The sequence below is a fragment of the Meira miltonrushii genome (genome assembly GCF_003144205.1).
Source record: "Meira miltonrushii strain MCA 3882 unplaced genomic scaffold FA14scaffold_1, whole genome shotgun sequence".
NCBI lineage: Eukaryota > Fungi > Basidiomycota > Exobasidiomycetes > Exobasidiales > Brachybasidiaceae > Meira > Meira miltonrushii.
In genome coordinates, this window is record NW_020289943.1 from 1,756,078 (window position 1) to 1,782,137 (window position 26,060).

Here is a 26,060-nt window from a genome sequence, read left to right on the forward strand (position 1 = left end):
TAATCAAGTGTAGTGCTCATAAAATATCGTACAGTCTTATTAAATCGATGATGGGCGTGTATCGCGAATAAACCGCAAAAGGACGAGAATGGCATCAGAAGCGGGACTAAAGTCCAAGGCTCGACAAGAAATTAGCTCCCCCGTAGCACAATTGAAACCACTGTTCACTATACCGGCAATCTTTAATCGTCCTTCAAGATGTGAAAGCCGCTCAAACTCGAAAAAGCGAGCTCGAGCTTTGAGGAAAAGGCAAATAAGCATATGCTGCTTTTCACCCTTTGAATCTATCCTTGCCGTTTCAATGAAAGATGAATGTTCGGTAGCAATTTGGTCATACAAAGAGCAGAGCTCAGAACACCTCTTTTCGTATCCTTCAAGTACACAACAGTCGCTCTTTTCTGCTAGCGGTCCATCTAATCATACCGATACCGAATCTGCTCAGGCTCACCTTCTATGTGTCATTCGTCATTCTCGACCGGTGCAAGATCTCGTGTGGCTCGAAAAGCATGCTTCTGCAAATCAAGGGCAAACACGTATTTTGCTTACTCGTACGAGCGATGGTATCTCCAGAGTATGGACGACCACGATTGATGATATGCACTCCATGCATTTGACTGCAATCATATCTGAAGAGGACAGAGTGCAGATTGAAAAGGATCAGCACCAGCAACGAGTCTCTCAAGCAAATATCAATCACAGGGTATTCGGTAAAGGTGTAGAACACTGGGATGACATTCAAGAAAGGATGGACGCAGACGAAAAAGTGAGGGGTGAATCGACAACTTTACATGACCCATCACAGCACTCTTGGCATGTGCTAAGATCTGAAGGAGGGGAAGAAGGCATACCAATCTTGGCATTGTTTCATGACAAGCACCTGAACATATTCTCTCCACAGCGGTTGACCTTCTGGCAACGTTCTTTACTGGCTTGCAATATGACTCAAATGTCTCATCCTTTGCCTCAACCTCCAGCGCCTTTTCACAAGGTCAATCTAGATCGGATGGGCATTATCGCAGCCACAGAATTTGTGGACAAGTCAAAGAAAACTGACATCGATGGTAAACCAAAAATGCTTGAGAGCATCCATTGGATCTCTGATGACCATCTGCTTGCAAGCATACAGAAAGGGCAGAGAGCGCTTATTCTAGAAGGTCAGACAGGTACAAGGAAGCGTGGCAAGGAGATTTCACTTGGGTACTATGAGGATGAAGGAAGGGAAGAGCACGTTCAAGAAACTGAAGCAGATCGTAGTCGAGCTCAATCTATATCTCAGATAGCTCGGTCTCGAGCGATGGCATTGCCTTACAATCATCTCGAATATTTAATTCGTCTTGTCTACTGGGGTCAACTTTCTATTGCGTTGCAACTCGTGTACAAGACTTGTCGCACGTTGCAGGAAAGGGAGAATCAAGGTCCAAATACTGAAGACCATGCTGAGAAAAAGGAAATAAGCCTGGACGGCCGTACACTACGGATCAATATCTCACCTGCAGAGCGACAGATGGAGGTCCAGCGCCTCATCTCCGATGATGAAGAACAGGTAAAGTTGAAATTGAGGGCAACAGATGGGGAAGAAGGCTTACGGATATTGGCATCCAAAGTGGTCGTAGAGGGTTGGCAGGATGAGGAAACAAACGATCATAAAGCATCACTTGCTAGACAAGCTTCCGATATCGTTGCAAACACAATACTCGATCTTCATCAGTTCTCTGGCCAACTTGATGACTCTGCTGTACGGTACGCGCTGAATGCTCTCAGCTCTATTATTTACCAAGATCAAGATGGTAAAAGTTTCTCATCAAACTTTAACTTCATTCCGACATCCGCAAGCCAAGCAAAAACATCATCACTGGCAGAGCCACCCTACACGGACTCATATTTGGTAAAGATGAGCTTACATGCTTGGTTCAGCTCTACGCAGGAAGCTCTTCTGCAGTATATTGAAACTGCATACTTGGCCCGCTTGTCTGAACGTTCAGCAAAGGCGGAAGGTGGACGAGCTGATGCAACAGTGAAACTGGATTGGCCCGTCGCACGTCGGATTGGTATCTTTCTATGGCTTCGATCCAATGATCAATTACGTACGGTTGCAGAGAATATTGCACGGGTTCAATATACCGCAGGTGATCACAATGACCCAACTGCATGTGCCTTGTTCTACTACGCACTCGGAAAGACGAAACTGTTGGCGAACCTATGGAGACAAGCTGTTTGGCATCCGGAATACAGCAAGATGATGCAATTCCTCAAGAATGACTTTAGCGAACCAAGATGGCGAACGGCTGCCAAGAAAAATGCTTTTGCACTTCTCAGTCAACGTAGATTTCAAATGGCAGCTGCTTTCTTTTTGTTAGGTGACAGTCTTCAAGATGCGGTCAATGTTTGCGTTCGTAATTTGCATGATGTTTCTTTGGCCGTTGCTCTTTGTCGTATATGGCATGTAGACAAAGTAGGTCAAGAAGTGTTGAGAGAATTGATCTTGCAAGTCATCTTACCGGCTGTTTGTAGCTCTAACGATCGCTACACTTTGCTATGGGTCACTGAAGTAATGGGAAAGAGAGATTTGTCAATTACGGTCATTCGATCGAATGATTTGAGTTCCACTTCAAAAGAAGTAGCAAAGGCTTTCGGTATCGGGAACGCCAAGGGATCAGATGTTGCGATAAAGGAGAATCAAAGAGGTACAGATGATCTATTCTTTTTCAAATCGATCGTTCCTTCGGAGCCTGAGGAAGAAAGGCAGCTGGTAGATATGGCCACAGAGACCCTCAAGCAAGACGGAATGCCGAATTTTGCGAAATGTCTGCTTCAGGATTGGCAATTCAATGACGGCGAGAGCAACTTTCCAACATACAGCCTTTTCGATTCGGGTGCTACCTTTGTACCCCCACAACAAGCTCAAACGAGTGAAGTCAAAGAAGAAGTCCCGACACCCTCTTCGGCACAGCCTATGAAATCGATAATGGAGAAGAAAAAGCCCGCTGCATCTGCTGGAGATCTTGAGTTCAATCTAGACCAGTGGGGCATGTAGTATGATAGATGCAATGTAAATTATGTATATTTTTTCATGCTATAATTTTCACAATTCTGGAGAATCTTCCGTTTGTGGAATTTTTCCAACGGCAGAAGAAAGAGCTTTGAATGCTACACTGAAATCTCTGTTCATAAAATCGGGATTTTCACCTAAAGCCTTGTAAATGTTTGTTGCTAGCATGCCCAATGGCGTTGGAACACCTTTTTGTTGAGCAGCACTCAATGCTAAACCAAGATCTTTTGCTTGCAATTTAGCCGCAAAGCCTCCTTCATAATCCCTTTCAGCAGGTGGGGATTTGTCCGTTCCATGCAATGCTCCAGGACAAGGATTGTTCACTTCGCTTGACCAACACTTTCCGGTACTGGTATTAATGATGTGAGCCAAAATTTGAGGACTTAATCCATGTACCGTTCCCAAGAGCATGGCTTCACTTGTGGCCAACATTGAAATACCCAACAAAAGATTATTTGCAATCTTTGCGATCAAACCATTTCCATTCTTACCACAATGAATCGCTCTACTTCCCATCTTCAGAAGTGTATGTTCAGCTTGTGTGAATGATTGATGTAAATCAGATCCAACCATAAACGATAATGTACCCGCACGAGCGCCAACTGTACCACCGCTTACGGGAGCATCAACCATATCAAATGCACCAACATCCGATGTTACTTTGTCCGATTCTGAGGTAGAATCTTTTGGTTTTGCGCCTGTTGTTAAACCTGCTCGTTTGATTTGATCGGCAACTTGAACGGCTACCAAAGGATCTAAAGTTGTACAATCGATACAAAGTGTACTATTTGATGGATCTGATGGATTTCCCAGCGATTTTAATCCTTCCAAAATTCCACTTTCTGACATGTATACCTCTTTTACTTGAGGAGAAGAGGGTACCATAGTGATCACTGTTGATGCCAAACTTGCAACACCTGCTGGCGAAGAAGCAGGTAAGATATGACGTCCTGGGAAGAGACTTGTGGAAGCAGTCAAAAACCTAGTCGTGGACTGTAAAGTGGGACAGACTATGTTCAGTTTAAAGTGTAAAGCCAACACCCAGCTAATGTTCACCTACCTGATCGACAGTATCATGAACGACAAATGTCAATTCCGCATCATTGGAAGCTTGAAATGTTTTCGATAATAGATTCGTTGCCATCTCACGTCCCATCGCACCTAAACCAATAAAACCAATCGTTTTTGCCCTATTTCTACCCGCACTTTGCATCATCAATCTAGGTGTGACCAACATTTTGGATAGTGGGATAAGCAGCAAGAAAGTAGTGATGGAAGTTTTGATCGGTCATTAATCCGGTTCAACAACAACCACTTTAGCCTTTGGCCGCCGTCGGTCACTCTTTTTTTGTGGGGAAACCGGGTCTATTGCCGTGCACCACAAGACTGTTGTCATACGCGTACTTTTTCATTTAGAAGAACGACCAACGGTTCTTGCTAAGAATACTAAAGCAGTCTGTGATGATCGATTGCAAACAAGATTAATATGATACATATCTAGTAGATGAGGTCCAAGGCAGTATATTAAAAAGGTAACATTCAATTTTCATTATGATGATTGGCACCGGAAGTGTCGTTCGAGTTGGTGTGATTGGCTTCCTTCTTGTGAGAAGAATCCTTGTGCTTCTCTTTGAGCCTTCGAATTTCTTCTTTTGCTTTTTCCAATTCTTCATCACGCGAACTTGATTCTTCTAAAAGAGTGGTTGACTTATGAATGAGCTTATGCAAGATTGACTCGAAATCATGAAGCAATAAAGTTTGTTCTAAAGCTCGAACAACTTGAGGTTCTTGTGTAGATCTTGCCAAATTCAGGATGCTATCACGATCTTCTTGTGATACTTTGTGTTCATGATTAGAATGATTCAAAGCACGTAACGCTTGAGCGATTTCCGGTACTTCATGAATCGTTGGTTCCAAATTTTCACGTAGGATTGCCATATAACTAAGTGCGGATTTGTGGAATTCCATTGCGGTATTTGTTAAATCTAGATGCATTTGGACCGAATCTGTTTTAGTCACGCTCGTATCCTCTTCTTCGCCATTATTCCTTGACGGTACCATATTGCTATCTACGCTTCCATCATTCTGCGGTGTAAGAGAATTGAGCAAGATTCCACCTCCTGCACTTGAAGATTCGTTGTCAGGTATACCAAAAGTGCTATTTTGTGATCCTTCATTTCCTTTCCGATCTATTGTTATTTTTGCTTTTTGCCTTTTTCTCCTTCTCTTTTCTCTCATTCCGGCAGGAAGTATGCGTTCAAAAGCACCATTCATCTTCTTTCTTATTTTACCGTGCTTGTGTGCTTTTCGACCTAATCTGTACTTGCGTTGTTGGATCACATTACTCCATGCATCCGTAACGACTGAAAATAAGACTGTCAAAGTACCAACGCCGAACAAAGCCCAAACGATAAAAAATGCTCGGCCGGATGAAGTGGTGGGATGAAAGTCACCATATCCTATTGAAGTGAAAACCACAAAGACGAAGTAAAATCCATCGAAATACGACCACGGTTCAATAGCAGAAAAGATCGCAGCTCCTACCAGCCAAAAACATGCAAACAAGGAAGCACTTATGCTTAATTTAAGCCAAAATTCGTTCCTTTGTGCTTTTGCGAGTTTTTTACGATGAATTTCAAATCTATCTTCTATCTCCTTCCTTTGTGTGATGAGATCTTCTTCGTATTGATGTAGCGTCGTTGTCGCGCTGATCGAATTAGCCATAGAAGTAGTAGGATAAAGGCTCAAATCGCCATTTGATGCACTTGATTCGGTGGGATCTTGTTGAATAGATTCATCCGTAGCATCATCGTCTGTGCCATTTTGAAGAGTCCAAGTTCTTGAAAGTGGGCCGCCAGTGAAGAAGCTATCAGAAGTATTAAAGCGAGAAAGGTTGCGTGAATGCGTACCATCATTATCTTCCTTTCCTTCGCCTTCTTTCGCCTTTTTCATTTGTCGAGATAGATTCGATCGTACGTTAGCACGATCTTGACGATGTTGCTTTCGTTCTTTTTGTCTTTCACTCAATTTTTGTTTGTATTGATGACGCCTTCTCTTGTATGCATCTTCAAATTCTTCCAAAATTGTTTGACGAGCAATGGCAACCATAACACCCAACAAGATAATACCTCCAGGAGCGATAAAGAACAAAAGAATTCTAGAGGCTGTATTCTTGGGTACGATGTCACCTAAACCAATCGTTGCTATACTTTCGACTGAAAAGTACATCGCATCCAAAAACGGCAATTGCATCACCAGAGCAAAGACTAGAGCGCTCAAAGAGATGTAAGCCAAAAATGCCACAATAACGATGACCAATTGAGATTGTTTTTTCGTAAGACCACTCCCTGCATCTTTGAAATCTTCTGTTCGTAAATAATCAACCACCAAAGAGATTGTACAACATATAGATGCCACAGTAGAAGCAGTCGTCATCCAATATGCTTCTGAATAGGTAAATCCATCATCGACAGCATGAATTACACCAAAGATGATCAAAGCGACCAGATTGATGACATCATGAATAAAAAATCCTGCAACAGCAATGGCCGTTGCTTTTCTTGGTCGCATACGTTCCGAAAAGCGTGCTAAAATGGCAAGATTGGCAATGACGGCAGATGTCAGAGAGAATGCCAATCCTACGTCGAGCAAGACCGGATTAGCACGATATACGTCTGGTTGTCCGCTGGGTGTGATATGGACGTACCACTTGCTGGTGAATCCCGGGATCTCCAGCATGATGGCGAAAGGCGCAATGGTACCGCTAAAAACAGGCGTTCGTCTATACTTATTCCGCAAGGCTTGTGACGGGATGCGAAAGCTTGTTTGATTGCCATCTTGATTTCCTTTTTCTTCATCGCTGTTTGTCCTTGTTTTCTTATTCTTCTTCTTTCGTCTTTCGGTTGAACGATCATGCCATCTCCGAAATATTGCAGGTACATAGAATCCACTTCGAGCGGTAAGTTCATCCTCTTGTGTAGACGACAGATCTTCCTCTTCATCATCGGCGTTCGTATCGTTAGCAGAATCGTGTGATGTTGGATTGCCATTTTGTATCTGATCGGACTGAACGGATGGTGATCGCTCGAATGTATGTCGTTGTTTTTCTGTTGGTTTCTCTTTCTTTTTCTTTTGTTCGACCTCTTCTTCTAACTCTTCCACAAAATCTCTTGCAATGAGTTGCTCGTCAACCGTATCAAGAGTCAAAAATCTACCTTGCATCTTGAGTAGAATTTGCTACTGTATTGACATATAGTGTAGCATCATGAGAGGTCATCAACTTGCAACAAAGGCTGTGATTGAATGAGATATTATGATGAGAGTGAAAGGGAGAGGATGTTTAGTTATTTTCGGCAGATGTGTTTATGCATCTTGCATTAACCTGCATACAAGCACTAGAACCGGCGGAGAGATTATTCCTTGTTTTCATTCAGGCACATAGAGAGGCTCGTGTCAAAATTAATTATGATTTCATCTTATTGAAATGGCTTGCAGTATCGCGCAGCAGTGCACAAAACGGCTTGTTTCGGCGCGAAGATGCAACAGCGCTCAAGCCTTTCGTTCATCCCCTACAAGATTTTGTTCAAATGCCGTCAAAGGGATATCGAGGATAGCACGGGCAAACTTGATGGTGGTATCGATCATATCTTCTCGCTATTAAAAGAGGGAGTGTGATTTAGAATAATCCTGAACTACTAAGCAGCTTTTCTTCATTCACTCACGGATGCATTTCTGACGTGCTTCTCAATTTCTTGGTCTTGCTCCGCTTTCAAGCTTTGTTGCCAATTGCGCAGATCTTCCGATCTTTTCGTGACTGAGGAGAGGAAAATTGTATGTTTCAGCGCTCATTGTGTCGATTTTCAATCATCACAAACTCACAAAGGCGTTCTAGCTCGCTTGCGGCAACTTTTGTATCTTCATGGTTCATATCGCGCTCTCTCATGTGCATTTGTTGACCCAAACCAGTCAAAATCTGCGATATTGTGGTTCAGCATGTAGGCAACGGAAAGTGAATATCAATTCGATCACTTACAGCTTCAAATTCGGATCGGGTTTTGCTGAAATCCAAAGCTGTACCAGGCAAAGCGGTTTGAAAATGCATTTCGGCAACTTCAATGGCTTTGTCCCTGTTAAGCACCAAAGAATGAGGATGAAAGGTGAGCAATACGACAAATTAGTCTAGCAGAGTGACACTTACAAGCTTTGCAGATTAGCATGCGAGATATTCTTGCATGTTGTTTCAACTCTCTTTTGTCCATCTCTTGTTTCTTTTTCGAGGGTGGCCACCAAATCCTCGCGTTCCTTCATAAATTTCTCATATTCCACATTTCCTGAGCGTGATTTAGCACTCTTGCCAGCTTTTGAGCTTTGAGCATTCTTGGAGACTGAATGCGTTGCTTTGCTCATGTTTTATAGCAGTTGTCTGTATGAGTTTGTGGAACAAAAGAGGGAACCGTATGAACGCATACATTCGACTTTTGAGTTTTCAAAATTTCGTGAGCGCAAAACTCATATCAAAATTGACAGACACTGTCACATACAACTTCCTTCCATTGCATTACAATGACTTCAACATTTTATCGGTATGAAGAGAATGCAAGTTGTATGATTTCAGATCAGGTTGAACCAAGCTGTATTACATAATCGACCACTTTTTGTTTAGACACGGAGATAAGCTTGACATGGGACATGACGTGCGCTGAGCGCGTTAATCCTGATACAGGGCCATAGAATTGTATAGAAGGCACCAGCTAAAACGGAAATCGGTCTGATGGGCTGATGATACACAGCAATGATATAAATTGCCGAAGTTCCGAGATTGCAATCGTGGATGATATATGGAATCGTGTCATGATCATAATGTCTCCTCATGCGTTTTACTAGCATATATACATCTGCATCATCTTCTGTAGATAGGAGTCTAATGGATAGTCTTCCATAAGCCGGCAGAAGCTTTGATAACCGCGATCGGTGCATGCGTTGTTCTTGGATATGCTCAGCTCAGCTTAGGCACCCTTGCTGTTGCGCAGGGCAGTAAAGCTGTTTAAAGTCTTAAATAATATGCAAGCTGTACGAGAGTAAGAAAAGGCTGAGCAAGTCCCTCTTCGATACGCGAAAACGCTCCACAGCGGCTTGCTCTTCATTTCAATCACAAGGGCCCAGCCGCTAAATTACTTATTGCAATTCAAATAAACAGAGTATATACAGATGAACACCTTCAAAGTTAAACCTTTGTTGTAGACTACCATCACAATTCACACCAAATAGACCTCATTCGGTACTGTTCTTTCAACAATCTTTGATCTATTTGCCACTTCTCATAACTCAAACACCAAACACAAGCACAACTCTCACCACCAACTATCTGGAATCGCAATGGCGGCAATCGAAGTCTTACCTTCTTCTCCGGGTGCTCCTTGGACTTCATCATTTGATGATTACCTAGATCTTCCATCACCAATGGGCACCCCTCGCTTGACACCAGTCAGCGCCTCTTCTCTCAAATTGGAAGTGCCAACCACAAGTTCAATGCAAGTGCCGCCACCTCCTGGTTCTTCTCCGGAATCACTTTTCCGTTATTACCTCTCGGCTGAATTGCGCAAGATTGGCATCACTCCTGATGAATCAACGATCGATCGTTATGTCACTCAGCATTACGATAGCTTCACTCGCGCAATGGAAAGACATCAAGGTAATGCAACAATGGCACCGGTCGAAGATAGCAAGATGGAAGATCAAATCAACGGAATACAAGCCTTCCGCTCAACACCAGAGACTGGTCCATCAACTTCACCCTCCATCTTCCTCAACAAATTGAACGAAGAAGAGAAACCAATGTCTGAAGACGAAGTCGAAGAAAACGTCGAAGAAGCTACTGAAGAAGCCGACGAAGAGGCCGATGAAGTTACTGCCTTGAAAGGCAAAGGTACAAGCCGTACTGTGGAAGAAACACCGATCGAAGGAAGTATCATGGGACCTTCTAACGAACTTCGCCCAGACCCAGAGACATACCATACTCTGACAAGTAAGGAGAAGAGACAACTGCGGAACAAAATCTCAGCACGCAACTTCCGTACACGAAGAAAAGAACACATTGCACATTTGGAACAACAAGTTGCTGATCGTGATACCTTGATCGAAGGTTTGCGTCAACAGCTCGCAAAGGTGACAGTACAAAACAAAGACTTGCAAGAAGAGATGCGTACATTAAAGACAAAAGCAATCAGCTCAACCGATGTTAATCGTATCATTGAAGCATTGCAAAAGTCAACCGTTGAGCCTATGGGAAATCAACCAGCCGCTATGGGACCTCCTTCAACTCTCACCCGTACAGCTTCCAATTCGTCCATGTCTGATGCTATGCATGCTTCATCTCCCCGTTCCATGTCTCCACGTCCATCAGCTGCTCTTGCAAGACCCAATACACGCAAAGACGTTTCGGGAACTTCCGTTGGTGCATCAGGTGCTCGCTCATTTTGGGGCGGCGTCGGTGGCGCAGCCAATGGCAGTAATTACATGAGCGTTGGCGCTTGTTAGATGATGGATTTTTGGGGCAGTCATGGGGATGTTGCTGTAAAAAAGCATCATCATATAAAATCTAGCATTACGATTTAAAGATATTCAAAATTTGTCATTGTCATCACTTCTCACTTTATTTGTCTCCTCTTTCTTTCACTATCTCTTCCCTCTCTCATAATTATTGAACAGACATCTATGTAGCGTATTACCTCACCGTTAATCACCATAACAGTATAACGAGCTTTCTCTGTGGATTAATACTACATGTGAGAGAAAAGTCATTGAGTTCAGAGCGATTGTCTATAATTACACAGAGCCGGCCATCTCTTTAGCCTGCTGACGAACACGCCTCCTGGATAGATGAAAAGAAAAGGTGAGCAAGATTGCATGTAAAATGCTATGGAGATTTAACACTTACTCATACTGCACTTTGTCCTTGCGGAAAAGCTCGAATGCTTCCTGCTGAGCAGGATCTTCAGCATTAGGAGAATCCAACAAATCTTGAACGCCCAACAAGATCTGTTTGATGGTGATTGCTGGTTTCCAACCTTTATCTTCATCCAAGATCGAAAGACAAATCGTTCCAGAAGGAAAAACGTTTGGATGAAACAAAGGTGGAGCAAATTTGCACTTTGGCGGTTTGCTAGGGTAGTCTTCGGGAAATGACATTCGTATCTTGTACAAACCACCGGCCCACTTTGTATCTTTTTTGCCTGGAATACCTGCTTCCCAGGTCATCAAATCTAACGTTCCATCACTTCCTTTCTCGGGTCTAGCGTAAAAGCCCTGTGATCAAGTGAAGATGAAGCAAAAGGTTAGCAATCGCCCATTTCTTTCTCGAATCATGCCTTTTCCACATCATTCAATTAACACGCCACGCCTTTTTCGTCATGCCTTTCTCAAATAACGGATATTTCAAATCATGCCGTTCTCAAACAATGCCTTTGAAATACTTACGAATGGATGATCCTTTCGCCACTGTTTTCGCTCTTCTGCTAATCTGAGTGATGATAAGGCGAGGAAAAAAAAAGGGTCAGCGATCCCATTACATTACCATAGTGTAAATGCTACTCACCTTGTGCGACAAATTCCTGACATGATGAAAGTATGATTTCACTGTAAAGTACTTTCTCTTTGATTTGTATCTTCCACCTTTTCGACCTTCAATAAGCTACCAAAGAATATCCCTTGCACTTTCCCTCTCCTCCAAATTAGTTCAGAGATTTGAATGCGAATCTGGTGAAATGCAAAATGATGGAAGTGAAAGAAAAGAAAAGAGGAATAACAATTTAACTACATGAAGATTATTAGGCTTGTCATACGGGTCCGTGCTATTTTCCAATCCGTGTTTCCTGCTAATAATAAAACCAGGAAGAAGCGCCCGCTTTAACATTACACGTGTGAACACTTGAACGTCATTCTATTCTTCCTTCCATCACTTCTACAAACAAGTACAACAATCAATATGTCCAATTCAGTCAAAGTCAGTCAAACAGCATACAATACAATATTGTTGCATTGTGCAAAATATCCCGCTTCAGCAACAACGGGAATCTTGATCGGTACAAGTGGAAATGAAGGCACATTAGTCGTATCAGCAATTCCACTTCAACATCATTGGAATCAATTAAGTCCAATGGTCGAAGTAGGTTTGAGCTTGATTCAAGCACATCTATCTAGCGAAGCTTCTTCTTCGACGAGGATCGTAGGAGTGTATTATGCGCCAAACGATGTAATTTCTTCAACAAAACCAGAACTAAATCCATTACCACTCAAAATTGCTCAAACAATATCAACAAAGATTGGTACAGATTCCATCGCCTTGCAGATAAACAATGCAAAGTTGTCCAATAGCAGCAAAACTGACATGCATGCTTTATCGGCTTATAGTGTCTCCGCATTCACAGCACAACCCAAACCTATCTCCGCACAAAATGCTGTCAAGGTTGGTGATGGAAACAGCAGTGCTACAACTTTGGCAAAGGCCGAAATTGCAAAGGGAAAATGGCAGGATATTGTCGACTTTGATGGTGAGTACATGCGTGGAGTATACACAACACGAGAATTGAAACTGACCACGTTCCCTTAACAGATCATCTAGAGGACACAAGCAGAGATTGGCTCAAGACTGTCGCAGCATAGGACTATTAGAAGCTTTACATTGCATGACCGAAACCCTATTGTACTTTTATAAATTGACTAGAATACAGATGGTTGAGATGGGCAAAATCGGATCTCACTCTCTCGTCTTTCCGGATTGTCTTTGTGAAAGATCTTGCCAGACTTTCGAGCCCAATTCTTTGAAAATGTTGCTACTCTCATGACCTACGCTACCCGACGGGGGATCACGTAGGACTATTGGAGTTCCTGCATCTCCATCTGAGCTAATGATCGGTTCGAGGGGTAATCTTCCAAGGACGGAAACGTTGTTCGATTGAGCAAATGCATCGAATGCTTTTGGTGATCCAAACAAGGGGTACGTTTTACCCGTATCAGGTGCAGTAAAGTGAGCCATGTTGAGAACCATTCCTAAGATTGGTACATTGACTTTATCAAACATCGCAACACCTTTTCTTGCATCAGCCAAAGCAACTTCTTGTGGCGTACTCACGATCACTGCTCCATCCACTTTGACTAATTGAGACAATGTCAATGCAACATCTCCTGTTCCAGGTGGCATATCGATCACCAAAACATCCAATCCTTCGCCTGCATCGCCCCTCCAATCAACGTCAAAGAGTAATTGTTGAACAGCTTTCATCACCATCAAGCCTCGCCAAACGACAGGGGCTGAAGATGAAGTTCCATCAGGTGAAGGCGGTAAAAGGAATCCCATTGACATACAAGGTATTCCATGATTTTTCAGTGGAAGCAGTGCACCATTTTCCGTCAAATCTGGTTCTCCTTGTCCTTCCAATCCCATCAAAAGTGGTATACTCGGTCCGAAAATATCTAAATCCAATAATCCAACCTTTACCGATCTACCTTGATCCACTTTATTTCTTGCTAGTGATAATGCTAAATTTGCCGATACTGTACTCTTTCCTACACCTCCTTTTGCACTAGAGACTGCTACTATGTTTGCTACATTTGGTATCTTGCGCGGCTTTGGAGGTCCAGCTGATCGTCTTGGCATTGTGGGAGGTGCATTGTTTCGAGGCAGGCCCAATGGATTATCATGGGAAAGGCGGGGTGAGCTGGTGTGTAGGAATCGTATCCGTTCAGCTGTGGAATGCCGAAAACTTCTGGATAGAAGCGTTGTGTTTTGGCGACAAACAACCAACATTATCGCAAGTAATGTCAATTGCAATGATGGTAAGAAGATTGTGTTTAAGATCTTCTCCACCTTACTTGAGTAAAACAAGAAGAAGAACTAAAATTAGCTTAATTCCGACAGAAAGGGTCTGTGCCTGCTTGAGTATTACGCGGGAAATTCGAGTTTTATTTTATGGCTTGGCAAGTGTTAAAGTTGACGAAGCTTCCTTTCTCTTCCTGACCATCATTCTTACAAGGCTGTAGAAACAACGTCTGGACGTTAAATCTATCATGCCTGTATTTATTCTATCAACGTATCTGTCGGGTTTGTTGGCTCTCGATACACTTCCAACACTCATCGCTGCATTTGTTGCAGTCATCTTTTTGAAACAATGGTCAAGTGGTGTTGATCTGGTATCACGTTTAGATAGAGCTCAAAGGGACGCAGACAAAGGGCAGATAGAAGGGCAAAAGAAGAAGCCGAGAGACTTACATGGGACAGTAATATTAGTCGTTGGAGGTTTCACAGCGCAAGGTTTGCTCGTTTGTGCTCAACTGTCAAGCTTAGGAGCACAATTGATCTTATTGACACCGACTATACGATCCTCGTACATCATGCAAATGATCCATCTACTCCGAGATGGAACCTCAAATTCCCTAATTTATGCAGAAGAATGCGATGTGACCAATCTACAAAGTATAGAAGCATTTGCAGCTCAGTGGAATCTAGGAGAAGGAACAGGCAGTCAAATCGGAGGATTGGGCGCTGGACCTGCTGGTGGATTGAGTGGAAGTACAGGATTGGGAGCAGCAAGCTCAGGCCCTGGCGCTACTAAAGGTGACGGAAACAAAAGCGGTTTTGCGCCTCGAAGGGTTGATTCAATCGTGTTCCTTCCTCTCGATTCTGCTCGTTATTCTGTCGGTAGCCCAATTCGCCGTTCAAATGAGGGTCTCGAAACCAGTCAAGCGGAGCTTATGGGTCGCTTCCACTTGGTAAACGTGTTGCTGCCATCATTACTACTACTACCGCCCAATCGTGACATCCGTATCGTTACTTTGCTTTCGCCTTGGTATGCCGCCGGTGCTGCTTCGTTATCTGAAGAGCACAATATCAATCAAATCATTGACGGAATCAAGAACGGCAAAATGACCTCTCCCTGGACGTACGATGGCTCTCTTTCCGTGATCTGGCTTGCACTGTCACGAGAACTACAAAGAAGAATACAATTGATGACTGATGCTGATCAAAGGCCGCGAACGAAATTGCCCGGTATCGATGATGAAGGAAACGTTACCGGAAAAGCAACACCAACAAATGTGAACTTGATCAATGTATGTGCTGGCTTTGAAAGAGGAAGAGATGTTCTGGACTATCTCTTACCTGGAACTGGAAAGCATTCTATAGACGTAGAAGAGGAATGGGGGACTGCGGAACAAATTAATGGGTCAGGGCAGAAATCCGACCAAGAAGGAGCCAGCGATCAACTCAGAGACCTTGTCGATCCTCGTCTGCGGAACCGCAAAAACGTTAAGCCTGCAAAGGCTGATGACAAGAATTCAAACCAAGGCAGGACCGCAGCTGCAGAGAAGTTGCAGAAACAACTTCAAGCGGATGAATCAACATCAGCAATTCGAAAGCTCATGACGATTATTCAATATTCAGTATGCATCTTTCTTTGGCCTCTTGCATGGCTTTTGGGCAAGAGCCCTCGTAGAGCTGCTGAAACGGTTACTTGGGCAACCATTGCTCCTATTCATCTTGGCAAAACATTTGATGCAAACTTGAACGCATCAGCAGTCGTGCCGGGAGAATTGCACAGAGAAGGTCGTGTGGTTCGTCCAGCTTTACCAAACGAACTACTTCCCGGACCTTCAGTTGATCTTGTATGGAAGGCAGTGGAAGAGAAAGCCAAAAGTGTTTTATCCTCGCAAAGAGAAGACCTTTAATGAATCACGGACAATATAGTAAGACGATTGTATAATACTCTTTCATAATGATGAATGTGCTTTTACTAAATGTTGCATTAATATACATGTATGTTTATTACCTCCTCTTGACCCATTTCTAACCTCTGTAATCGCTCGAAAGATCCACACCTTCCAAGTGAGTGTTCTGGATACGAACTTTTCTGGCCATTCCTCTTCCCCGGCCTCTACCTCTGCCTCTTCCACGTAAGGCTGCTGCTGCCGCTGCTTGTGCGGCAGTGTCATTCGCAACAACCGTGGCTGTCATATGTCCCTCTTGCTCCAATTGACGAGTCAAATCAACCGAATCAGGGACAGGAAGCGAGTGCCATAGCTGTTTGAATTCGTCATCGACTGGCTCTATCAGCTTGTTCTCATTTCTAGCGATAAAGTCAGCACTACTTGCTTCGTTGTAATACACTTGTCGAATACTGCCCTCCTTTGGTCCGGGTAAGATCAACAACTTCTTTGTCTCTTCTATCGGTCCATCTTCGGCTCCATTTACGCCATTCTCTGCATCTCCCTCAGCTTCCTCTTCAGCGGCTTCTTTCGATTTACGCTGTCTTGCTCTGGAAAAGTTATCAACAGCCTCCCTCGTTGCCGGATAGCTCTCGCGTAAATCTGCCAATTTGAATCCATGCGGCTGAGGTGGATAAGCACTGTAATAACGAGTTCTGACCAAGTTCAACAGATCTTGCGGTGTTCTAAGATCATAATCTGGCTTCCATTGTAACGTATTATTTCTTTCGTTATAAATCACCCTTTCATGTTTCGTTAATGCTTCACGTAAATTTTGATCGTGTAAAAGTTGTTCGATTCCATGTGCGATTGCAAAATGTTCCAATGAGACTGGATTACGTTCACTTTTCAAAGCGCTAAGAGCAGTTACCAATTGTGTACGAAATTGCGATCCTGCACCCGTATTGGCCGGTTGACTGTATATGTTGGCCATTGCATGGAATGATGACGGTAGTAAAGCAATCAAGAGTGAATGTAATACTCAGCTTTGACATGACGCCCCCAATTTTATCAGTGCACAAGCCAATACTTAGTAAAAAGTGTTGCTCTTGCGAAAGAGGGCGCGTTTCCGCTTTAGAAGAATGACACATAACTCACTCTTGACATTCCATAACCATACCCGCTCATTTAGACCTTTTCACTTGAGCTACAAATGCTTTAATACCTTTGTCAATAATCAATGCTGCCAACACATGCTGGTCAAGTGGAAGGAGCATCAAATCAATCAAGCACAGCAGACTCTTCTACCATGCATGCATATCCACCTTCTGGAGGTAGAACTGGTTTCAGGGATGGACACAATTCATTGCAAACACGAATCTTTGGCTCAAGAGGTATAACAGCATGTACTGTTCAGACAAAGACACCACTCGAAAACGAAGCAGAGAGTCCAATTGAGCAGGTACACACTAATAACATCCCGCAAAAGCACGCCGTCAAACCACCAAGATGGAGAACGTTGGAATTCAAATTCTACGCTCTGGTCTTCTTGACAATCGTTCCGCTCATGTGTTGGGTGCCGATCCGATTGAGCTTGGATTCAGCAAAAAATTATCCCATCTATTCATCACATCTACAGCGGGGCTGGCTATTCGGCAGATTGAGAGACGATTCAGATTTCCAATACAAATCTTTCAGAGATTACGTACCAGTCCTATTCATCGTGATGATTGCATATTTGGCTCTTTCGAAGTTCAGTGAACGTGCTGGAACAGCTGAAACATACAGAAGCTTAGCAGATCGTATAATACGGCCAAATCGGGTACCATTCCTTGTGGTCTTTACATCAATCTTCGTCGTCGCCTTGCATGGCCTGAACGTCATCAAATTGCTATTCGCATGTGCAGTCAATTATATGCTTTCTCTTCTTTTGGGAGGAACACCTCTCGCCACACCTATGATATGGGCATGGAACGTTGGGACTTTGTATGCTGTGCACTATTATGAGGGTTTCTCATTCGAAAGCATCAACGATTCCTTATCGTGGATGGACAATTATACGGGCCTTCTGCCAAGATGGCAGATTAATTTCAACATCACCATGCTTCGACTTGTATCTTTTGGGTTGGACTATCATTGGGCTCGCAAAGCAGCAGCAGCGGGCACGCAAGCAGGATCGGCAAACACTTCCTCAAGGCCAATCTTAGACGCAAGAAAGCGTGGGGAAGCACCTTTGGCATTACAGGATTATTCGGTTTTGAACTACTTGTTATATGCATTATACCCTCCTTTGTTCATCGCAGGTCCGATCATGACATTCAATGACTTCATTCGGCAGACATACAATCCTCTCAACGTTTCACAACGGTATACGCTCACATATGCCGTTCGGTGGATATTCTCTCTGCTTTCTATGGAGTTTATCTTGCATTTCATGTATGTAAATGCGATCAAAGATTCCAAAGCATGGAGAGGATCAACACCATTGGAATTAAGCATGATCGGATTCTGGAATTTGATCGTTGTATGGCTCAAGCTTTTGATCCCCTGGAGGTTCTTCAGACTTTGGGCTTTGGCCGATGGCATTGACGCTCCGGAGAATATGATTCGATGTATGGCAAACAACTACAGTACTTTGGGATTTTGGAGAAGTTGGCATCGAAGCTATAATTTGTGGATCGTCCGATACATCTACGTTCCCGTTGGAGGAGCAAAGAATGCCATCCCAGCAACATTGCTTGTGTTTACGTTTGTTGCACTTTGGCATGATCTTTCACTCAAACTTTTGACCTGGGGCTGGCTCGTTACTCTCTTCATCTTGCCCGAAGTGATTTGCAGACAATTCTTCACTGAGAAACAATATGGTGATCTTTGGTGGTTCAGGCACTTATGCGCTGCCGGTGGAGTGATTAACGTTTTGATGATGATGACGGCAAATTTGGTCGGTTTCGCAATCGGAACAGATGGTATGGCGTATATGTGGCAGCAACTTCTGGCTGATTGGGATGGTATCTTGTTCATGTTTAGTGCATGTGCTGTACTCTTTGTTGGTGTTCAAGTCATGTTTGAATACAGAGAAGAGGAATTACGTCGAGGTATAGATCGAAAATGCTGATAATATTGTATTTTGATTATGATAATAAAAGTACAAATGTGATTTGTTTAATCCTTCTTTCTTATGCAGCCTGCTGTTTCTGTTGTTGTTCTAAACCGGAGAAAATATCTCGCATATGTCCTTGAGCTTCGCTTGTCTGCTTTTCCAGGAACTGATGGTGGGATTATAGACTGTCAGTATCATTCTGGCTTCAAATCATACCCTTTATACACACCTTTTGCTTCTTTGTCAAATTTGCAATCTCTGTTTCTAATTCTTTCAATTTTGTGTTTAGCTTCGCTTGAACTGTACTCTCATCTTCCAAAACAAACATCTTCCCGACACCTTGCCATAATCGTACATCTGCTCCACCTTGTTTGGTTTCTTGATCGAGCTGTTGTCTCGTAAGCTCTAATCTACGTTTACCTTGTTCATGTCCTTGCAATTGTGCTTTTACCATGCTCAATTGACGTGAAGAGTTTACCAATTGAGTTTGAATTTGTTGAATGATCTAAAGGGATGATAAAGTCAGCTTTTGAGTGTGTCACTAAATTGTATTTGATTACACTCACCTTGTGCAGTGCTTCATCTGGAACTGGCGGCATTTTGGAGATTGTACGTCGTTGATGGTGAGTGACGATTACAAGTAAGATGATCGAGAAGAAATAAAATGCTTTTCATGCACTGATCATGCATACGCGCTAATATTCAGTATACCAATCTTAGACCATACGTGAAGTGCGGGAGGTCAGAAACAAAGTCAAAGTCAAGTAGGAGAATCATGTTATAATACAATTTGATAAAGTTATAATAGTACAATGTTATGATGATTATTATTCCCCCTTGAGACCTTGAAGAAAGATTTCAGTTTCATCTATGGAATGTAATTTGGGTGCTCTTCGCTTATCCTCTGATGAAGCATTGATACCGTCTGAGAATAACTCCGCTCCTGCTTGTAATGAATCAATTAGCAATGGCATCCTTCTATCCGTATTGGAGGTACCAAGGGTAGGCTCTTTCTTTCGTAAAGCATCCAACTCGTTTCCATATTCCTCAATCATGACTTTCATCCATCCTCTTTCAAGCTCTTCACGTCGTGCGGCTAAAGATGCAGGATCAAGGATGGCATCAGCTGATGCTGTTGATGTTGCATTGTTGCCCAATATTGATCCGCCTTGTCTTGCATTTTGTGCTTCAATGTTCTTTTGCATTCTTTCAATAGCTTCTGATCTCTGTCGTTGTTCTTGCATTAGACTATTACTTTGAGTGAATGCAATGACTGCTTCATCTGATTGAGCGATCAACTTTTGGTACCTTTGCTCCAGACTGATTGGAAGATGATTTTGGGACTGTTCGCTTTCAGGCCAAGACATCAAAGGTTCAGGAGGTGGAGTGAAGAAACGCCTTTCGCTTGGCTTTTTTGGTTGTGCTGCTTGTATGTCATGTTCGTCATCACTGCTGTCTTCTTCAGATGAGCTCGATGAATCGGATGACGAGTCTGAAGAGCTATCTACATCCATTGCCTCCTCCTTTTGTCTCGATGCTGCTGGTTTCTGACCTTTCCCATGTGAAGTTTCTTCATCTTCGGAGCTGCTATCACTGCTACTTGAATCTGATTTAGCATCTTTTTCTTCTTCCGAGGATGATGACGATGACGATGAAGATGAAGAAGATGATGAAGAAGCGTTATCGACTATTCGTGTACGTATATTGCGAGCTCTTTTCCTCTTTGATCTCCCACCACCAGTTCTAGCTGCTGCTGCCGCCATCCTTTACTTGTTTCTGGTCACAATGAAGCCTTTCTAAAGATCTAAAATTTTTAAAGATTGTCCGATAAAAAAAACTTTAAAGACTTGCCACAACTTTTTAGCCTTGGGGAACGAACGCGTTTGGTTACTGCATTGGCAGATCTGTCTGTACAATTAGTGAAACGCGTAAAATGAACTTTTCTTCTTCTTTTTTTGCAGTGCACTTTATCACTCTTGTCAAGAATTCAAATCCAGAATACAATTCCGATAACCGGCTTAGAGCACGTACATTCAATAAAATTATTATTATGAATATGCCATCCACCAAAAAACTCGATTCACTTCTTGATCACCTCAACATATATCCCTATTCGTCTTTCAATAGTCCGACAGAGGTGTAGTGATAGCAACATCGACTCAGAAGCACCATCCTGGAATAGCACTACGATACCCTTTGGTTCTTCTCAGCGGATAAGAAAGGAAGCATAATTGCATACATCGGGTGCATCATAATCTTGCGTCAAACGTATTTCTCTCACATACGAATCAGAGAATACGTACGCATATACAGACATTGACTACCACCACTTCAACACTCAGCACGCTATCCCTAAAGCTTGACATGATCGAAAGGCTAAGGACGACTTATCAGCATATTACCGCTTGAAAGTACACAATTATTCATTGACGTGGGGTGGAGGATCGTTCCGGGATAGACGATCACCATCCACCTCTTTAAGCCATTATGGCAACAATGGCAAGCGTTTCAAATACCGATAGAGGTTCTGTGGGACTGAATGGAATATCGGCAAACGCTTCTACTTCGCCATCTCAGATTGCATCCACTTCGGGAGTCACCTTAGAACAGACGCCAGCTCATTCTGTTAAAGAGGAAGATGAAGATGCGAAATTGTTTGCATCTTTGGTGAATGGCATTCAGTCTGGTGCAGTCACTACATCGGAGATGCCTGGTCCATCTGCAGCCTCAAATCAAGAGACCACAGATCCTACCGCTGCTTGGGCTAATGCGATATCAAATCTACAAAACGTCACAGGAGGAACATTCCCATCGCTAGATCTAATGCAACCCATGTCCAACAACATACCGGGATTAGAAGATCCTTCAGCATTCGCGCAGCAACCATCAATACCCAATGACGCCGAGATGAACATACCGCCGGAGCCTATTGCTGCTTATGCAAAGTTGGAATTTCCCGGTTTCAGTTATTATATTCAAACGCTCGATTTTACCATCGGTAGGAGGCCGGCAGAATTTCGTCGCTCTCAGACATCGCTACAACAACACATAACCGGATCTAGTAAATCGTTAGGAGATGTGGACGTCGATCTAGGTCCACTGAAATCTATCTCTAGATTTCATGTGAGAATATTTTATCAAGATCAACCTGCTCCACCACAATGGGCTACAGGTCATGATCCTAACTTTTCTGGCAACATACCTGATAGCAATGGAAATGTGAGATCACGTTCTAGCTTCGATGAAGATGCGATGTCTCCGTTTGCTCCACAAGGTCGCTTTGTCTTGCAGGTATTGGGACGGAATGGGTGCTGCGTAGATGATGTCTATGTTGGAAAAGGAGCGATTGTGCCTTTGGGAAAGAGAACGAAGATCCAAATAGCAGAGAGAGTGTTCTACTTTGTTCTGCCCCCATCGCATTCACTACTGATGTCTATGGAAGATGACGAAGAGGACGAATCTATTGGAAGTTCGGCAGAGGAAGAGAGCGAAGAAGAAGATGTACAGGAAGAGTCATCTTCTGGAAGTCTGGGTGGCAGCAGTGACGAAGAGAGCGAATCAGAAACGCTACCTGCTTCAGTCAAGAAGAAAAAGCTGACCCTGAAAAAGGACGCGAAAGCGATACCTGCTGGTGCTGGAAAAGGAGGGAAAGGCAAAGGTAAAGGCGTTGAAATGGATGATGCGATGGAGGAAGATGAAGAAGAAGGTGGGAAACAGTCTAATGCAAATCGCAAGCGCAAAAGAGGAGAGCCTACAGAGGACGACGACAAGGTGCTCAAAGTGGGCACACCGATCGGAGTGGAAGCTCTTACATTTAATAAAAAGAAGAAGAAGAGTAATAATCCTTCGGGTGTAGAGGGAACGCCATCAACATCACCAGAATTCGTGGCTGGAAAGGGTAAGGGTGGAGGTAAATCTGCGATTGTGTCTGCAGCAATGGCGAAAGCAAGAGCGGATGTGGAAGCAATACAAGCAGCTGCTGAAGCTCAAGCGGCAGCAGTAGCAGGTTTGCAGACACCGTCCAATATCGCTGGCGGAGATGTAAGCATGACGCCCTTCCCTCAACAAGGATCGACATCTGTCCCCGCCACACCAGCCTCTCCTGTTTTAGATAAGAACAAGAAGCCATTGCCACCACCTGGACCAGGTATCAAGCCTGATAAGAGTAATATGGATCTGATCCGCGAAGCTATGAATGGACCGCTCTCAGTCAGCAGAGGTGGAAAGATGGCATTACAGGAAATTTACGAGTACCTTACCAGCACATACGAATGGTTCCGTAACAACAGTCGTGCCAATGGTCGTGACTGGCACAGTGCGATCCGACATGCTGTGGGTAATGCTAGAGATATGGACAGAATTCCACGTAAACCGCACGAATCCGGAAAAGGTGTCTTTTATGCTTTCTCGTCTAGTGATGCTGCTAAAGCAGCCAGGGCGGAAGCTGAAGCCTCTGCGACTCAATCCGATAATTCGAACGCAGCAACACCCACAGCACCATCCAGCGGTATTGCAGGGCTTCCGCCATCAGCTTTGAATGCTGGCAACATTTCGGGACCAATGGCAGGCATTGCGACACCTTCAAACACTACCAAAACAGCTGCAACCACTCCACTTCCTGCTTCAGCAATTGCAGCTGCTGCACAAGGAAATCTGGATGGTACGACAGGAATTCCACCGGGTGCTGATCAGGCTACTGATGCGGCTGCTCAAGCATCTACGACTGGTGCTGCCACATCTTCTGCATCTCCAGCACCACCTTCAGCTATTGCACCTGATGGTCGTGTACGCATTGTTGTAGGAAAAGCACCAGCGGATGCTTTAGCACAAATGGCAAGTGCACCCAAGCCAGCAATTACTCAAAGTATCGAAGCCCTGTTTGGTGGACCTCCGATCGTTCATCATGAGGGTACGTTGTTCTTGAGTCCTATTGTGTTTGGTGCGATGAGCGCTGAAGAGATTAACGATATTGGTGGAAAGGGTGCTCAACAAGCTTTGGCTACTTTGCAGGCTCAATTGGTTGCACATCTTCAGAGTAAAATGGCAGCCGGAGCAGCATCTCCTCCACCACCTTCGTCACCTTCGCCAAATCCTCGACCGCCTACTGGTTCAGCATCACCTGGTCCTGGACAAGTTCGACCACCTTTAGGTAATAGGCCACCGCAACCGGGTAATGCTGCTCAAATGAACAATGTCAGACCTGCTTTGGCAAGACCTGCTGGCGCATCGAATGGACGTCCACCGATTCAATCTAGACCACCAATCGCACGCCCGACAGGCGCTATTGGATCAGCTGCTCCTTCAAATGTACGGCCTGGAGCAACACAACCTTCTGCTATTGGCAAACCAGGCGCTCCCATGCCTGTCAGACCGACAGGAAGGCCACCTCTCACCAACATTGCAAGACCGACTGCTGCAGCGCTTGCTCGACCTGGTAGACCGCCTTTGCAACCTCGACCAGCTGTTCAAGGTCCATCTGCGTCAATTTCACGTCCAGCAGGAAATGCAAATGCTGGAGGGACGGCTATTGGACAAAATCGACCGCCGCAAGGCACAGCAGTTTCGAGTGCATCTACGGCCAGACCTTTGGGAACGGCAGCAACAGCAGCAAGACCAGCCCTGCCAAGACCAGGCTCAGGTGTTCCTGGAAGCAATGTCAATGCTCGTCCAGCTGTTTCTCGTCCTCCATTGCACAATGCTCAAAGACCGATTGGCTCTACTGGTCCGACAACGTCCGGACAAAATGCTGGCGCTCCTGTTAGACCCAGTCTGGCAAGACCTGTTTCGGGACGACCGCCACTTTCAGCAAGGCCTAGACCTGCTTTGCCAGGTCAACAAGTCGGACGACCTCCAAGTACGACAACGAGTGGTGCCACTCAAAGTGCACCAGTTCGACCAAGTGTGTCTACTAGTAGCGTGAGTGGAAATGGCAAACCAGCACCGAGTAGCACGATCAGACCTACAGGAAGTGCGCCGACAAATGCTCGACCGGCGACAGGACCTGCTTCTGGATCGGCAGCGAGTGGCATTGCAAGTGGTAGCAGTCCTTCTGTCACTGCTACACCGAGTGCGGCTATCGCTGGTTCATCTCAATCGGATATGGCTGCCCTTTTGGCCTTATTGACAGGTGGAAAGTTGGACAGTAGCAAATTGACGCCTGCCCAACATGAATTACTTCAAAGGGCGGGTCGATTAGCAGCTGAACAACAAAAAGCTCAACAGCAAAAAGTCGCAGCAGCAGTCATTGGAGGAGCTCGTTCTCCATCACCGATTAAACAAAGTGCACCTGTCAAATCGACACAATCACCACGTCCTGCTGGCTCTGCTACCCAAGGATCACCAGTAAGACCGCCATTGACACCCAAAGCACCCACCCCTACGCCGGACAATGCTCAACAATCACCATCAGCAGTAGCGCCAGAAACGGGAACAGAGAGCGAGCCTGCAAACGCTCAGCCTTCCGCCACTTCCAATGGAGAGAATAATGAAGAAACTGCTTCATGATGAATGCTTTTTTATGTACTTTTACCTTTTTTTTCCCTCTTCAGTCTATCTTTTGCATGTATTTCAATACCTCCTTCTTCTTTCTTTTGCGAGAGAGAAGAAGTGTTATCTTTGCAAGTTGTACTATCAATCTTTTTGATACGGAATACATTGATATTTCTATCCTGCTATGTTTGATACCAAGATTTGACATCGGAAGCATTCAACGGATTGTGTGTGTCAAGCGTGGATAACGTTTACTTCACGTGTCAGCGTACACGCAAAAAGTTGTTTAGCTTTTAGTCAATGTATGAAAAACAACATTGGAGGAAATCTTCCTTTTCATCTTTCTCTCTACCAATATCATTTCATCATCTCCAGAGACGCGCAAAGGACCGCCATCGTAGCCAGGCAAAAAGGTTCTCTCGTAAGATAGAATCTTGCCTTTTGCTGCGGGGAAAGTCCCCGGACATGGGCACGTAAAAGATTGAAAAGGAGGATACGAAATCAGAGAAAAGCAGGAACTTTTACGTCATCTTGTTTGTCAAAGTATGCAGGCGTGGAAAGCGCTCAATTACCGTAATGGTTTGAGGAATTCACTGCGTATGGTTTTCGATTGAAGTTTTTTTTTTTCGGATTCATCTCAAAACCCTTGCGAAGATAAGAGCGGGTTTTTTGGTTCGAGATTCGATCGAACGATTTCGTTATACCCAGCATTATGGCGTTCCGCAT

The 26,060-nt window shown here is 44.1% G+C and overlaps 13 protein-coding genes across 13 annotated transcripts; 6 read left to right on the forward strand and 7 right to left on the reverse strand.

Moving 5' to 3' along the window:
• Positions 1 to 88: 88 nt before the first annotated feature.
• Positions 89 to 3,034, forward strand: FA14DRAFT_176508 (uncharacterized protein; the record flags this gene model as incomplete). Its single annotated transcript, XM_025500677.1, has 1 exon — positions 89 to 3,034. One exon carries the CDS (start codon positions 89 to 91, stop codon positions 3,032 to 3,034), a length of 2,946 nt encoding a protein of 981 aa, XP_025357511.1.
• Positions 3,035 to 3,082: 48 nt separating this feature from the next.
• Positions 3,083 to 4,320, reverse strand: FA14DRAFT_166524 (putative 3-hydroxyisobutyrate dehydrogenase mitochondrial precursor; the record flags this gene model as incomplete). Its single annotated transcript, XM_025500035.1, has 3 exons — positions 4,110 to 4,320; positions 3,760 to 4,042; positions 3,083 to 3,708 (listed from the first exon to the last, which is right to left on the reverse strand). The coding sequence occupies exons 1-3, from the start codon at positions 4,284 to 4,286 to the stop codon at positions 3,083 to 3,085; spliced, it is 1,086 nt and encodes a 361-aa protein (XP_025357512.1). The 5' UTR covers positions 4,287 to 4,320.
• Positions 4,321 to 5,272: 952 nt separating this feature from the next.
• FA14DRAFT_106531 (voltage-gated potassium channel) lies at positions 5,273 to 6,859 on the reverse strand (the record flags this gene model as incomplete). The annotated part of the gene is made up of 2 exons (XM_025495780.1): positions 5,273 to 5,862; positions 5,959 to 6,859. Coding segments are annotated over 2 exons (1,491 nt in total), but the record flags the coding sequence as incomplete, so codon positions are not given.
• Positions 6,860 to 9,225: 2,366 nt separating this feature from the next.
• On the forward strand, positions 9,226 to 10,740 carry FA14DRAFT_11714 (uncharacterized protein). Its single transcript, XM_025496216.1, has one exon. It carries the CDS (start codon positions 9,425 to 9,427, stop codon positions 10,583 to 10,585), a length of 1,161 nt encoding a protein of 386 aa, XP_025357514.1. The 5' UTR covers positions 9,226 to 9,424; the 3' UTR covers positions 10,586 to 10,740.
• Positions 10,741 to 10,873: 133 nt separating this feature from the next.
• Positions 10,874 to 11,665, reverse strand: FA14DRAFT_176513 (putative ubiquitin--protein ligase hus5; the record flags this gene model as incomplete). The annotated part of the gene is made up of 4 exons (XM_025500678.1): positions 10,874 to 10,919; positions 10,986 to 11,353; positions 11,525 to 11,567; positions 11,643 to 11,665. The coding sequence occupies 4 exons, from the start codon at positions 11,663 to 11,665 to the stop codon at positions 10,874 to 10,876; spliced, it is 480 nt and encodes a 159-aa protein (XP_025357515.1).
• Positions 11,666 to 12,032: 367 nt separating this feature from the next.
• Positions 12,033 to 12,709, forward strand: FA14DRAFT_176514 (UPF0172-domain-containing protein; the record flags this gene model as incomplete). Its single annotated transcript, XM_025500679.1, has 2 exons — positions 12,033 to 12,597; positions 12,660 to 12,709. The coding sequence occupies 2 exons, from the start codon at positions 12,033 to 12,035 to the stop codon at positions 12,707 to 12,709; spliced, it is 615 nt and encodes a 204-aa protein (XP_025357516.1).
• FA14DRAFT_159370 (P-loop containing nucleoside triphosphate hydrolase protein) lies at positions 12,704 to 13,873 on the reverse strand. Its single transcript, XM_025498179.1, has one exon. The coding sequence runs from the start codon at positions 13,701 to 13,703 to the stop codon at positions 12,804 to 12,806; it is 900 nt and encodes a 299-aa protein (XP_025357517.1). The 5' UTR covers positions 13,704 to 13,873; the 3' UTR covers positions 12,704 to 12,803.
• A 240-nt stretch (positions 13,874 to 14,113) lies between these two features.
• FA14DRAFT_170094 (uncharacterized protein) lies at positions 14,114 to 15,769 on the forward strand (the record flags this gene model as incomplete). The annotated part of the gene is made up of 1 exon (XM_025500259.1): positions 14,114 to 15,769. The coding sequence occupies one exon, from the start codon at positions 14,114 to 14,116 to the stop codon at positions 15,767 to 15,769; it is 1,656 nt and encodes a 551-aa protein (XP_025357518.1).
• A 25-nt stretch (positions 15,770 to 15,794) lies between these two features.
• On the reverse strand, positions 15,795 to 16,764 carry FA14DRAFT_159371 (uncharacterized protein). The gene has a single exon (XM_025498180.1). The coding sequence runs from the start codon at positions 16,737 to 16,739 to the stop codon at positions 15,888 to 15,890; it is 852 nt and encodes a 283-aa protein (XP_025357519.1). The 5' UTR covers positions 16,740 to 16,764; the 3' UTR covers positions 15,795 to 15,887.
• A 183-nt stretch (positions 16,765 to 16,947) lies between these two features.
• Positions 16,948 to 18,897, forward strand: FA14DRAFT_159372 (MBOAT-domain-containing protein). The gene has a single exon (XM_025498181.1). It carries the CDS (start codon positions 16,986 to 16,988, stop codon positions 18,858 to 18,860), a length of 1,875 nt encoding a protein of 624 aa, XP_025357520.1. The 5' UTR covers positions 16,948 to 16,985; the 3' UTR covers positions 18,861 to 18,897.
• A 24-nt stretch (positions 18,898 to 18,921) lies between these two features.
• FA14DRAFT_152624 (uncharacterized protein) lies at positions 18,922 to 19,444 on the reverse strand (the record flags this gene model as incomplete). The annotated part of the gene is made up of 3 exons (XM_025497540.1): positions 18,922 to 19,011; positions 19,075 to 19,350; positions 19,412 to 19,444. The coding sequence occupies 3 exons, from the start codon at positions 19,442 to 19,444 to the stop codon at positions 18,922 to 18,924; spliced, it is 399 nt and encodes a 132-aa protein (XP_025357521.1).
• A 228-nt stretch (positions 19,445 to 19,672) lies between these two features.
• Positions 19,673 to 20,608, reverse strand: FA14DRAFT_152625 (uncharacterized protein; the record flags this gene model as incomplete). The annotated part of the gene is made up of 1 exon (XM_025497541.1): positions 19,673 to 20,608. The coding sequence occupies one exon, from the start codon at positions 20,606 to 20,608 to the stop codon at positions 19,673 to 19,675; it is 936 nt and encodes a 311-aa protein (XP_025357522.1).
• Positions 20,609 to 20,918: 310 nt separating this feature from the next.
• FA14DRAFT_11773 (uncharacterized protein) lies at positions 20,919 to 25,501 on the forward strand. Its single transcript, XM_025496248.1, has one exon. The coding sequence runs from the start codon at positions 21,333 to 21,335 to the stop codon at positions 25,347 to 25,349; it is 4,017 nt and encodes a 1,338-aa protein (XP_025357523.1). The 5' UTR covers positions 20,919 to 21,332; the 3' UTR covers positions 25,350 to 25,501.
• The last annotated feature ends 559 nt before the right edge of the window (positions 25,502 to 26,060 follow it).

Coding starts and splice junctions, on each gene's coding strand:
- FA14DRAFT_11714 (XM_025496216.1), top strand. CDS start 9,425: ATGGCGGCAATCGAAGTCTTACCTTCTTCTCCGGGTGCTCCTTGGACT.
- FA14DRAFT_159370 (XM_025498179.1), bottom strand. CDS start 13,703: ATGCCAAGACGATCAGCTGGACCTCCAAAGCCGCGCAAGATACCAAAT.
- FA14DRAFT_159371 (XM_025498180.1), bottom strand. CDS start 16,739: ATGGCCAACATATACAGTCAACCGGCCAATACGGGTGCAGGATCGCAA.
- FA14DRAFT_159372 (XM_025498181.1), top strand. CDS start 16,986: ATGCTGCCAACACATGCTGGTCAAGTGGAAGGAGCATCAAATCAATCA.
- FA14DRAFT_11773 (XM_025496248.1), top strand. CDS start 21,333: ATGGCAACAATGGCAAGCGTTTCAAATACCGATAGAGGTTCTGTGGGA.